Raw genomic sequence first — 14,455 nt, forward strand, 5'->3', positions numbered from 1 at the left:
GCTTATTCTTTGGCCTCTTTTTTCAAGAGAGTCTGACCCTGCATAGAATCCTCCTTGGTGCATAATACCGGCCTGAATCTGGGGGGGGGGGTCGAACAGCCAACTTAATTATGTAGCCCTTCTCTATCATATGCAGGACACACTGAGAAAGTTTGGAAGACCCTACCAAGCATCTGAAACTCTGGCCTGATGTCAGGTCTTCTTCAACAAAGCCTTTCATTTAGGCCTTGGCTCAACGCAGAGTAGGTTGGTTTCAGTAGGAGCGGTCGTGAGTCCATGTGGTTTAGCTAGTTATTGTATTTGATTATTTATTGAATGCACTGTTGCAGAAACTCTGCAATGACTAAATTAGGCCTGTTTACATATAAAACAAAAGTTCGGCAAAAAGTCGAACTATTTTAACATCACATATCAGATCACTCAGGCATTTATTTTGACCAAAATAATGAAAATATTTGAAAAATGTCTATGGTACGCTATTATTATTGTATAATGTACAACAATACTTTGCTTACCTTGCTGTGTCAAAACATAATGGAGTGTGATTTACATGGACTCGGAGTCAGGTGGAATGGATTTCAGGAAGCGGTTGCATGGAAGGCTGTAGCTAAAACCCAGAATGGAGTTTCATTTATTAAACATTCCTCAAACGAAATGGATTTGACTGGTGAACAACATATGCGACAAATTAGAGACGTTTTTTCAGCAGACAGAATTACAGCACAGTTACAGAACAGTAGAAAAGACACAGAGATAGTGACTTCAATATCAATAAACTTTTAATAAATAGTTTCTCATTAGTTCCTAATATTTACAGCCACCATTCACATATTCACTTTGAGCGCATTTTAGGCACAAATTAATTGGCTTTTGTCTGAGGCAAAGACCAGATTTCATTGCAAATTAGTGGCTAGTGAAAGTCATTATGCAGGATCATCCGCTCCATATTAGGATATATTACAAAGAATTGAATTCAAGTTTGGTCATACAGATCAGTAGAGAGTGATGAAACTTCAACAGAAATGGTCCAAAATGTAAGTTGAACATGTTACAGTGACAAAGAAACCCGATTTGTCTTAAAAAAAAAAGCATACAAATCCCAGAAAAAAATTAAAAAGACACAACCAACTAAAACGCACACAAACGGAAATGAAGTAATAGGTATGGCACCTAAAACAAACAACCCAGATCTTGATAAAAAAAACTCAAAGAATGCAGTCTGAATGCACTTAAGGTTTGCTGGAGGAAATCAAACGCTCCTGTCAAGATCTGATAAAAATATTCTCTCACGCTAGAATGAAAATGCACCACAAGTAAAAAGCGAAATATGGGGGTCTTAACGTACACGGAAAAAGCGCCGTTCTAATTGAAATATCACATTTAGAGTCTAGTATTATACCACAGAACCTTGTACATCCGACAACAGCAGCATGTGAGAAATTACACGTCACTGGATCTAGTGACACTCGTCCAATCACATCTCAGCTATTCCACCCGCATCAGTGCTCGCAGTAATATAAAAACCAAGTGTGATGAGCGAGAGCCCCGCTAGCCTGTTGTACCGTGGCAGTGCTGACTTTCACAGGGAGCTCTGGAAGTGAGGCGGACGACAAACAACATCATCATATATGTGCAGGCTCACACGGGAGCGGCGCGATCGCTGACCCTTCTCAGAGCGTAGTCTTCATGTGGGTTATAGCAAACTTTTTATTGTCATCAAGGCAACTTTTTCTTCCTCTACGTAGGACAGAAAGCATGAGCTATTTCGTGGGATGTAAAAGAAGAGAACCTGCTCGTCGAGGTTGCAATGATTCAGTCAAGTGATGATGATGATGACGACCTTCATAAAGACTCAGTTTGAGGCTCTTCCACATCTGCACAACATCCAAGCTCTCGCTCTCCCTTTCACTCCTGCTAAATACAAAACCCACAAAATCCAGTAAAAAGCAGCACATCAAAAGTTAGCCCGTAACATCTCACGACAGATACCTCCCTACAGTTACCAGGTTTCTTTGGACGAGGAACATGTGTGTCATTTACGTTGAAATTCTGAAGAGAAGCGCCAAAAAAACGACGTAACAATAAAAACCAGGAAAACCTTCACGCAAAGTCCTTGTCGGCGTGTTCCTCACGTGTGCGAGGCAAAATGTCCGTAGGCTCACTTCCTGTCCCACGAGGCCAAGGGCCAGTTCCCTGCTGGCCGTTTACGCACGTTTAATGTCCACCGGTCCAAGTGCCCGCAGCTGCGGGGGAACAAGACTTTGCAAAAAGTGCACCGCTCGTGTGCGCCTGGGGAGGTGGGTTGGTGAGCGCGAGGGGGTTTGGGGTGTGTCCCCGCCCCCCTCGTCGGTAGGGTTATACGCTGCTGTCCTCCAGGAGAGGCTCTTTGCCCTCGCAGGGTCCGCCCTGCGAGCTGTGCGAGTGGCTCTGCGCGCCGTTGTTGTGCTTTTTGTAGCTGCCGCTCCGCAGGTTGAGGCCGTTGTGCTCCGGAATGAAGAGAGCAACCAGCAGGGACAGCAGCACTGAGCATGCTCCGAACAGGAAGGGAGGACCAGGGATGATGGCACTCTGATAACACACAAACAGATCGACAGATTAACGATGTTTAATAAAACGCAGGCTCTGTTACGTAACCCAACAAGATGCCTCTGTAGACACTTGGCAGCCTTATTAAGGCATCACGTCAGGCTCCTAAAATAATCAAACTCAAGACGATTGATAAAGCAAAAGAAATGTCCGTTGGAAATATTATTGAGAATATTTATCAAGTTTAAATCGACAAACACATTTGTGACACCAGGCTAAAAAAGTCTCCCAAAATTCTAATTTGGAGATGATGAGCATCAACGTTTTCTTTCATCCAGTCATTTCCCTAAAACACGTGGCTTTACTCGAGTCAATATTAAAGATATCAAGATGGTATTTTCACAGAATGTTCTTTACATTATTTTATGTAGAAAACAGTAAATCACAAACATTTGATCAAAATGCCGAGTAGGGTCTCGATTCTGATTTTCCGATTCGATTCACAAGCTCTCGATTTGAGTCAATGATTATAGATTAGAGATGCACCGAAACCAAACACTTGAATACCGAACACGGCTTTTTGCATTTCTTTGATTTATTTAGCCCTTTTTTTCACTTCAGTTCATGCATTATGGTCAAAATGTGCTTTTTATAATTTGTCTTGCTTTTCAATAAAATACAATATAACCTCAAATAAAATTGAGCAAAACAAAGTCAATTAAAACCCAAACTTGAGATCATCACTAGCCTATATTAGGCCTGTAAGTGACTGCTAAAAGAATGTAATGCAAGTTACTCTGTACCCCCGAATGAAGGATACGCTCCCTGTTGTAACATCCACCCGTTATAAAAAGATAGTAGTAGCAATAGCACTCACGGAAGTATGAAAGAAAAAAATCGATTCACGGACGGCTTTTGAGAATGCATATGGAATCGACTGCATTTAAAATCCTAATGCTGAGAGATTTGAAAGCGTTACCTCATCGGTGGGGTTGGCCATGTTGGGTTTGGCACCCTTTTCCGGGTTCTCTGCTGGGTCCATTTCGTTGAGCTCCACATGAAACAGGTAGAAGACAAAGCCATAGAGTGCTGGACCAAGACCATTACACAAGCCTCTGATTCCTGTGATCATACCCTGTACCACACCTGAGACACACAAAAAAAAACACCGCTTAGGTACTTTACTTTAAATGATTCATCCAATGGCAATCTAACGGCTTAATATCAGTTCGACTGATGCTCATGTCCTCTACAGATGTGGAAATGCTCGTGAGATGGGCCTGTGGTGGTAGTGTGCGTCTCACCCTGTTGGTCGGGGTCTGCGTTGCGGGACACTATGGCACTGATGGCTGGGAAGGTGATGCTGGACATGGCAGCTACTGCTCCAGCAGCCCACATCATCCTTAAAAACAACAACAACCGTTACATTCACATACACACACACACTGCTGTTCATACATTCCAAGTATATTTCAATGTCGTTACGGCTTTTAAATTGTATAGATATGTTCTATTACCTAAACCTCACTTGGTTATTTAATAAAATATCTTTTTTATAATGCTTCGTAAGCCACAGAAATCAGAGCACTGGCAGCTTCCATGAACTGAAAGAATGAGTTTTGGGACTTCAGAATGAATGTTAATAGACGTTATGTTTTACCATAATAACCACAGAGGTGTTCACGTTTACATAATGGCGTGAAGAAAAAGTCACATAAGCAGAATGTAATCGCTTACAAATGTGCTAGACCCGTTTAGGTTTTGGGAAAACAGCGACATTCGTTTGTAAAACATTTCGCACACGCGCTTTGAACGAGAAAATATAAAGAAGCCTTTGCTGCCCTCTGGTGGCAATACACGGCTGTTACTCACCAAGGCTGAGAGCCAAAGCCGTACCAGGCCAACTGCAGGATCTGAAAGCCCAGGCCTAACAAGATAGTGTTCTTATTCCCTATGGAGCGCATCAGGATTCCCAAGACAACCGTCTGCACAGAGAGATGAAACGTGCTGCTTACAATATCACTTACGCTTTCTGTTGGCCTTACGTTGTTCCAACTGCTTCCATCGTTTACCTCATTTGTAAAAAGCGTCTGCTAAATGACTAAATGTAATAAAAGAGATATAAAACCAACCTGAGCCAAGATGGAAAGAATTCCCACCACTGCAATGAAAGCAGCAACCGTTTCTGGTGTGAAGCCAATGATCTGCGAGTTTACAAGACAAAAGCTGAAAGGTAAAATGGGAAAACAGAACAGAGGCAGCGCATATTTCTGCTCGCAGGCCACATACAATAATATTATTCAACATTTTACAAACAAACAGGGGCGTAGATCCATATGCATGTTGCATAGCATTAGCTGCTTGTTTGTCTATTACACGTCTGGCGGTAGAAATAAAACGCTCCGTATAAATCTGATCCGTGGCAACGTGAGCACAAAGTTCTGCTTATGCGTCAAAACACGGCCATAAAGGCAACTCGCACGTCTGATTTCTCGGTGCTGTAATGTGTTCAGAAATCACATGAGCCGTGTTTATTCCTAACCGTTTACTCAAAGGGTGAGGGAGCCCATTATAATCTGAGGCAAGCGTGACTCACTTTTGAATGTTTGCTTAAGATTTCATGTTCTCGTAAACATCCAAGTGTCAAAGTTTCACGCCATCTGTAATAACTATCCGAGAGCTGGCGGGCAGTGGAATGTGGATGTGCAGGTGTCGACGTACCTGTCTGAGATACAGGAAGAAGCTGGAATATTGACCGGCCTCGGGGAGGTAGGACAGGAAGACTGTTATACAGATCAGGAGGACGGTAGAGTCCTGGCCCACCTTCCTCAAAGACTGCGAAAGAAGAGCGGAAGAGTGACGCATGTACCACACCGAGAGAAAACACGAGCATTTGGTTGGTTTTCATTTCTGCTAAGCTCGAGTGAAGAGCTCACGCCCACAGCGGTTTGCAGCAACAAAGCTGTCAAAAATCTAAAATGCTGTTGTGTCACGAGTGAACATCTGCGATGCAACTTAAGCCATGCTAACATTCAGCGTCATGTGCAGTTTTGTGCAATTATCAACTTTCCCACTTCAAACAAAATCACATGATAAAGTTCCTCAACCTCCACATGTGACCGATGACACAGGTGCATGCTCGCATCACATGACCGTGTTTGCATTGACATGACGGACTCACAGCGAATGGGTCGGCCTGCTCCCAGGATATGGGTGCACCCCAGGAGGCCGGTCTCATCTTCTCGGGCAAGGACTCGGGAACGGCCACCAGGATGAAACAGATGTCCAGCAGAGCTATAGCCGTGGCAAGAATCACCACCAGAGTATCTCCGTAAGCCACAGACAAGTACGCACCAATCGCGGGGCTCGTCACCAGACTGGCTGCGAAAGTGGCCGACACCTACGGGAAAACATTCGACAACATAACTCATCTGTAGCAGTCTTGTGATTTATCTGCAAAGGAAAACATGACAAATTGTTGAAGCATTCGGCCCTGTAGATGATCGGCGTTAAATACCAAACCGCAGGCGGTTGTCAAAACCAATTTCCACTGAGTTATTTCTCGAGCATGTACAGTTGCAATATGCAACAGCACAACATCCACAGGAAGTCATGCGTCATGCTCCTCTCACCAGGCCGTACGCTGTGCTCCTCTCGTGCTCCTGGGTGATGTCAGCCACATACGCAAAAATCACTGAAAAGGTGACCGCGAAGACACCAGACATGGAGATCACTGCAAAATACCACCTGCAAAACAACAAACAAACATAAACATCACGAACCCGCTTAAAGAGCAAAGCATCTGTAGATTTGAAAAAGCTTGCAGTCCGCAGGAAATCTAAATTCAAGTATGAATATAATTAGCCCTAAAAAAGATCTATAAGCTAGGGCTGTTGAATATATAATCCTTTTACGATACATTGCAAAGCTTTTGTGAACGATTACGGCATTGATACATGAAAACAAATAACCGAGTATTAAAAATGCAATTAAATATCATGTGCAACTGAACCACTTGAATGGTAGGACCAGTGATGATTTACACCCCCTACTATGCTAGTGTGCTTTAAAACAAAACAAAATTTGCACAAATTAAAAGGAATCTATTCGACTTAATTCCATACTGTGCCTTTTACATGCTGTCATGTACAACTTTGACGGCTATAGACGGTTTCATCGGACATGCGCGCCTGGACTGCAGTTAACTTCCGGTCTGTGTTTGTTTATCTGTGTTTATCAGTCTGGCTAGTGTCTAATAATATAACTATTTATATTTGATTTAATTTATGATAATATTAATTTATTATTATTATATAATAATATTATTTTATTATACAATATTATTATTATATAATAATTGTATTAAATAAGTAATTTGTTGAATTTTGTTGTATATCAATTATATTACACAAACAATTTGTTGAATGGCTCCTGTAGTTTTGACGTATGGTTCCGTATGGTACATGGACACCTAGCGATTGAGCTTGGTATCACAGTCTAAATTAAACAAAATTGGAGAGACAAGTTAAGCCAAGGAACGGTTCTTCTCGGTTTCTTTTGCTTGTTCTATTGCTCTATTATTTGCAAATGTGTAAAAGTGCTCTACACGTAAAATCAGAATTTTGCATTGCAAATAAACTATAACAAATTTGTTGGATAATATCAGTCGTACGTTTACGTTTTTGTAAAACAAATTGGATTGTAAGTAATAAGCAGTAGATTACTTTTCTTAGCAGTAGCTAAGAAAAGCTAGGTCATGACCAGCAAGATAATACAATGTACTACTAACAGCGCATCCTAACCAAATGCGATGCGAAGAGATTCCTGCGATAAGCAATTTGTTTGTCCAAACCGAACGCGGAAAAGGGGCGGGACGCGACAATCGATCACAAAACACCAGAACAGTTTTTCTCTTTGCACGTAGCACTGAAGCGTGCACATTGAGAGATGCGTCCTGTTCTCATGACTTCAGTGACGCCTCACCGGACGCTAAGCTATAGTTTCAGAATCTAAATGCATGTAATCACATGTATATAGCCTGTCCTCATCCATGTTTGGCGATTAATATTCATGAGGTGCAGAACTTACGAGATCGAATGAGATTGTTGTGTGGGCGGAGCTGTCAGCTGTCGCAGCTGGTTAGGACAAAACCTCTGATTAACATGGAAAAGATACCTTTTATCACGTGTCGCAGCATCGCGTTTGGTTAGGAAGCGGTGTAATCGCCTTTTTCAACGAATACACTGCCGGATGTTTTTTCACCCAGACCAATAAACATCTTTACAAAGAACGGCCTGCTTGTAAACTGTGCCTGAAAAATGTTTCTTCACTAAAAATGCCAACTGGTTAGATGACTGTAAGTGTAAAGCAGGATGATCCTGGATCTTGGTTCATGTAGAGGACTCACCATGGGCTGATCTTCATAAGAGGGATGGGAGCGCATGTGAAGAACACCGTGAGCAGCAGAAAAGACTTCCGGCCCCACACGTCTGACAGAGCACCGATTAACGGAGCGCTCAGGAAAGACAGCAGACCCTGAAATCCCAATAAAGAGAGATGAGACAACACCTCTTCAATGCCACCTTCACCATAAACAGCCCGCATACTAGAGCAGACCTTTCCAATCCAGAGTCTCATAGAGTTTATAACCATCACTAATCAAACACGCCTGGCTGTAAATATTCAAGTAATCCTGAAGACCTGGATCAGGTGTCTCCAGGAGATTGGAGACCCTTGCACTGGAGGTCGGTTACCTTTACCTGACCTGGGGCCGACATGTTTATCGGTCAGGTACAGGCTTCAGTTCAAATGACACCGTACAAAGGGTACGTCCTTTTCGTGGTTCACTTTATCTAAGGGCTTCACCACGTGACCAGGGTTTATCATGAATAAACAGGACCACGGTGAGAGCGGCGTGCTACAATCAGGGTCATCGCGGCCCTCATCAGAGAGGAAGGAGGTGTATGGAGTAAAAGTGAAAGGCAGGAGGTGTTCTCTTACCTTGACTCCATGAATGAGGCCGTTCATCAGGAATGTGTGCTGGGGGAATGTCTGACGTAAAACCTGAGACACAAACACAGATGAACTGTAAAGAGATAAACTGATGGGGTACGGTATAACCACACACTGGTTAATGATTATCTGGAGTCTATACATTTACTGCTCATGGCAAAGCTCCCCTATGTATCTATGCCATGTTCAGCCAAATGATAAGTGTCATTTATAATAACATTTTGTATTTTTATCAAAATAACTGCTGTTGGTTCAAGTTCAGAACATGCCGCTTTGACTACAGTCAGATGGTATTATTCATATCGTGTAGTGATTGTTTATCAGTTCAGTCTGGGAATAAGAATAAGGTTCACGGCAGGTGCACGTCTCTAACTGGAGCAATGACTCCCACGGACCGGGTAATCATTAAAGGCCTTGTATACAATAAAGGCAATGTTTTACACGAGTATAGGAATGAACAAAAAACTGTTGTGCTTTGAGTTGGTACACAGGTGAATAGACTTGTTTCCAGGTCAAAGACTTTGTTTAAACGGGCAACAAAATCAAAGTCCGTGTATGGAAGTCGTGCCGCTCGACGGACATGTTTGCAACGCCTCTGGGCAGCTATTTACGTCATAGCAAGTCCACAGTCCTGTCTACTTGAATGGGGGAAGGAAGATATTTCTAAAATAGCTGGCAAAAATCACAATTAAACAACATATTTCCGATCAATAATTAAACATGCCATGAACCGTATCATAACTTTGGTTCACAAAGCTTAAATTGCGCTAAAAATCTCCTTTTTCGAGGTCACCTCATCTACTGCACGCCTGCGCGCAGACTGGCAAGCGCCTCACATAAGCCCCGCCCCAGAGAATCCTCAATCTTTCTCGATTGACGATTGGCTTGTTGTACTGGAAGGCGGGACTTCCTTCACTAGAGCGGCCATACTGCGCGCTGCTCTTCTCTCCATTCATTGTAACGGCAGTGGCGCATCTTGTTCATATTAATATCTTTGACAAAACTCAGATTTTTGACATTTGCAGTTTGAAATGTCTGAATCTAAACCTGAATCTAAGCATAGAAATAAACTAGTGATGAACCGAAATTTCGCCTGCCGAAAAAATTTCGTCCGAAAATTGTATTATCGGTTTCGGCCGAAAGAAAAAAATAGGCAGAAATAAAATCTGAAATAAATGGTTATATTTGATTTTGTTGGAAGAATGATATATTTAGAAGTGTTTAAAAAAATGTTCTCTTTCATTTTTATGGTTTTAGTGTGTGTAATTAATACAATTATATAAAAACATAAATTTTAAAGTCTTTTTAAAGTCATTTTCAGTTTTCGGCCAAGTGCATCCTGCATTTTCCAGTATCGGTTTTGGCCCAAATTTTTCATTTCGGTGCATCACTAAAACAAACCGCTTTTTAGTCCTATTGTCATTGTCAATAGGTCCGTATTCAGTTCCCACTCACATAAAATGAAAGCTAGTGCTGGGAACACATCAGGTTAATAATGCCTCTATACAGGCCAAGATTACAAAGTGCAGTTCTATACAGTGTGTGAAAATAAAACCTGACACTATTACACTGTCATCTCTCAGTGTGATCACCATGGAAATATAAACACCCCATGATACTCCTGTGACAAAACGGTTTAACTGAAATAAACAAAAAGAGGAACCAGAACTGAGCGGCTACATTCAAACGGTTACAATCAAATAACGGCACGTGTTATAAAGAATGAATTGGTGATCATGAATTATTTTGAATAACTGATCCCATTTACACTACATGTGACAACATGAGATGATAAAACAGATCCCAAGAGATGTACAATGGTAAAGCTCAGGGCCCGGTTGCATAAAGCACCTTAAGCGTAATTTTCCCTTAGGTGTGTCCTTAAGTATACCTTAAGTTTTGCTTAAGTTATTCTCCTATTGTCTTTGGTAAAGGAAAATCACCCCTTAAGTGTCATACTTAAGGGAAAAACTTAAGGTGCTTTATGCAACCGGGCCCAGGCTACTTTATCCACCTTAAATCTCAGTCTCAATGTTGTAAACAGTTGAAGTCTGTTGGGAGATGAGGGAGGTGTCAACGCACTTCACACCTGCTGTGTTAATCTGATAGTGCATTCAGATATCAGGCCATTGTGTAGAAGACTGAGCTTTAGTTAACACTCGACGGTTAGGAGGTTAGGCATGTTAGCACTTCAGTAATTATACAAAAACTGAACCACGGAGCACTGAGGTCACTTTCTGTCTCCTCTGCACCCCCTACATCCAAATTTTCACCTACGATGGGCAATGCACCAAATGATGCACATGACAATTTGGGCATGGGCATGAAAAGAAATTCAGGGACTGAAAACTGGAGGAATTATATATAATGGCCATGACGTTTATTTTAAGACCTTTCCCTACAAAAATCTCATCTCATTTATTACAGTTAATGGCAAAGAACACCATTGGGGTCATTGGAAACAACCCAACAAAAACTGAAAACCAGTGAACTGACTGGTATTGCATTCATAAAAGAACACAACACGACACGGCTCTGATGGGCGGCTGACCAGAAGTGAAAGCCAAACCCAACGTTCGCCACACTGCTTTCAACTCATACATTATTCAACCCAAGGAAACTGCGATGCCACTTTGCATGCAGTGTAAATCTTAGGGATGCTGGTTGGTCTCAGAGCCACAGCTGACTTTGACAGGTTTTTTGGAAAAGCATCCTGTGACTGGGATCATGTACAGGAAAGAGTTTCAACAATGCTGACTGCTAGAAAACAACAGACCAAGCTAGAAAATAAAGCACAGGCTTCATTTGCACTCCTGTGGTCTGGCAAACCCTCCAGTTAACCTTTCGAATAAAAAAGCGATTATTAGCAAGACACTATTTGATGTCGTGTTCATTTAACACTCCGACACAATTCACCACTCATCAGCTAAGACCGAGTGCGTCATCCTGCTCTTTCCATTTGATCAGGATTCATTTATGCGTGCATTCACGCAGTCCACTCGAGTCCGAGCGATGGGAAATGTCACTCCTTGTTATGGACACAAAAGGAGCGGAGAAAGAGGGCGGCCGGATGAACGCGTACATTCACGTCTGAGGCTTTCCATCATTTGTTTGGAAGTGATAATGTGAAAGAGGGTGGGGATGTAAAACTGGTTTACCGTAAGCATCGGGGTGGTGAGCAGTCCCCAGGCGAAAAACTCCAGGAAGATAACCACGACCGCATGGTAAACACTGGGGTCGCCAATCCCCTGTGGCTGAAAGAGAAGCATTTACATCACTAACAACACTACTACAAACATAACTGTCTACAGGAAGTGTCAACATGAACAAACGAACCAATATGGTGTAAGATCATACAAGACAAATGGACCCACATTACAGCCGATAAGGCAGAGCAAACATCAATATTCAGACCAACCATACACTTTATTACTATATGCATTAGATAAACAATATCATACAGGGCACAAAGTACCTCTCTGCATCTCACAGGCTTAACCGTTCCATATTACATCTATTAAACCGCAAGCTTTGAATGCTGGGTAAAAAGCTTGATGTACAACTATGACTCTGTGAGGGATTTAGTGGGGTTCTAAACCCTGAATGCAAGTTCTTGTGTTTAACAGGCAACAGACTGCTACGGATCATTAGTGACGAATAGAGAAAGACCGGTGGCCTGTGTCTAAGTGGTTAACTGTGCAGCTTTGTAAGCGAAGAACAAACACACCACAGAGAGAAGGGCAGGTTAAACAAACCCAGAGAGAACATGGAAGTTTAATATAGGTGTCCCACAGAAACCACACCCTTGAAGGGATCGTTCACACGAAAATACAAATTCTGTCTTCATTTATTCATTCTCATGTCATTAAAAACCTGTATATGGCTAAGGGCAAGGACGATATATTGTGCAATTCTTATGCTCAGTTTCTCAATGAATTATGGTTCAATGTTGCCACATCAGAAAGCCAGAGGGTGCTCTGAATATGGGCCACAGAAGAAGAACGATTTACACACGTAGTTCCAGGAAATGCCAATGGTGATATTCTATCGCTGTTCTTCAAACCTTTTCGGGTATTTTCATGACAATAAAGTATATTTATAATGATGATGTTTGACGCGTGTTGCTTTTTCAAATGCACGTTATAAACGAGTGATTTTAGATCAGAACTGTGCATAAACACAGAATCGAAGCCTTTGCGTTTTCAGAATCGCCCTAGACAGGTATAAGTGCGAATCGCGATATATCATCTGGAACACAAAAGAAGATATTTGTACAATGGGTCCGCTGTTGTTTAGTTACCAACGTTGCTCAAAATATCTTCTTTTGCTTTCTGCAGAAGAAAGAAAGTCATACAGGTGACGGTGAAAAAACTGAATTTTCATTTTTGGGTGAACTACCACTTTAACACAATTCAACGTCTCTTTTCTTCTCTTTGGTTAGACTGGATGTGCAAAACGGAAGCTATTGAGGAGCTGCTGTTGATACTACGCCATCGATTCATTCAGAATCAGAAATGCTGTCAAGAAACCTTTTAGCTTATCACATATCATACAAGTCAATGATACCTTCTGGTTTAATTCTTTCAAACATTTATGTCACTTAACCCGGTATGTTGAAAACACAAGTGTTGTGTTCACATTAGAAATGACAGGTAAGGTTAAAATGTGTACTTTTAGAGCGAGCTGCTTCGTAGAACCTGTCATTTGGACTGCTGTGCATTAATTTCTACTCTTGTGTCAAGTATAGAAAATCCTAGGCTAGGTCATAATTATATGACAATATATCATCAAAATACCACGAATAACCTCACTGATGTCTATGACCGGGGTGTTAAAGTGCATACATTTAAATGGTTATTTGTGTTTAGTGACAGCAAAACAATGAAGATAAATCTCTCGCATGCTATTTTTCTATTAATAATTGTTTTTTATATTATAAAATGTTTTTTTTCCTTTAGATCTGTCCATGTGAACATACTAACGTTCAACCCGTTACCATCTGTTTAAAATCATTCAAGCCCACATAATATTTTCACACAACCAAATCTACATGACAGGACTAAAAGACAATCCTAAAGACATCAGGTAAAGTTAGAGACAGACTGTTAGTTTAAGTGTCCAGAACAGAACACATGTCAAAAACACATGTCTGGATGAGACAAACACTTACATGAACATATGCTACTCGTGATACCATATAAGTTAGTCTATTGCAAAAGGCCAACTGTTTATTTGAGTGATTTTACATTTCCAAGCTTTGAGGTTTCTTCCAACCTATAAATAAGAACGCAAGACATGATCGATCCGCTTGTGTTTCTCGCCAGCTGGCTCGTCATCCCTGTTGTCTGTCTAATGCAACTGTTGCCTTAGCTAAATCGCCAATCCAAGTCCGAATGTCTCTCTAAAGAGTTAAGATGCTTTAAAATACACACTTATCTGAAGCGCTCTGACAAGTTGGCAAGAGAATCGAACAGATTTTAGAGTTGTTAAAGCTCAACGTGTAACAACACAGTTGTAGCTTGCTAGCCCATGCTAGCATATGGCTAACAGTGACAGAGAAAGGCTTTACTCACAGTGCCTCCATCTTTTATGATGATTTTCTTAGCCAGAAGAATGCTGCGGTTCAGCCGCTTTTTCTTCTTTTTCTCTCCAGTCATAGTTAACTTATGTCCATTCTTGTTTGTGGGAGATGGACCCGCGAGGTGTGGCTAAATGTTTCACTTTACCGTTAGCATCCGCGCTAAGCTACACGACTGCCACTTCCCGTCCGCCCTCTTCGACAGATCCCGCCCATGTTGCACAAGACAGGCGATTGATTGGTCAATGTCATAAGGGAGCGGACCGCCTCGTGATTTGATTGGCTGATTACAGCATCCGCGCGAGTGTGGCCGAAGTGCCCGTTGCCATAATCGGGTAC

The 14,455-nt window shown here is 41.8% G+C and overlaps 1 protein-coding gene across 1 annotated transcript; it reads right to left on the minus strand.

Annotated features, from left to right (window-relative positions):
- Window positions 1-646: 646 nt before the first annotated feature.
- mfsd14a2 (major facilitator superfamily domain containing 14A2) lies at window positions 647-14,322 on the minus strand. The gene is made up of 12 exons (XM_057333674.1): window positions 14,112-14,322; window positions 11,697-11,792; window positions 8,527-8,589; window positions 7,934-8,061; window positions 6,159-6,273; window positions 5,708-5,926; window positions 5,248-5,361; window positions 4,659-4,730; window positions 4,399-4,511; window positions 3,831-3,928; window positions 3,506-3,672; window positions 647-2,568 (listed from the first exon to the last, which is right to left on the minus strand). The coding sequence occupies exons 1-12, from the start codon at window positions 14,193-14,195 to the stop codon at window positions 2,356-2,358; spliced, it is 1,482 nt and encodes a 493-aa protein (XP_057189657.1). The 5' UTR covers window positions 14,196-14,322; the 3' UTR covers window positions 647-2,355.
- Window positions 14,323-14,455: the final 133 nt, after the last annotated feature.

Source organism: Triplophysa rosa, linkage group LG5, assembly GCF_024868665.1.
Source record: "Triplophysa rosa linkage group LG5, Trosa_1v2, whole genome shotgun sequence".
NCBI lineage: Eukaryota > Metazoa > Chordata > Actinopteri > Cypriniformes > Nemacheilidae > Triplophysa > Triplophysa rosa.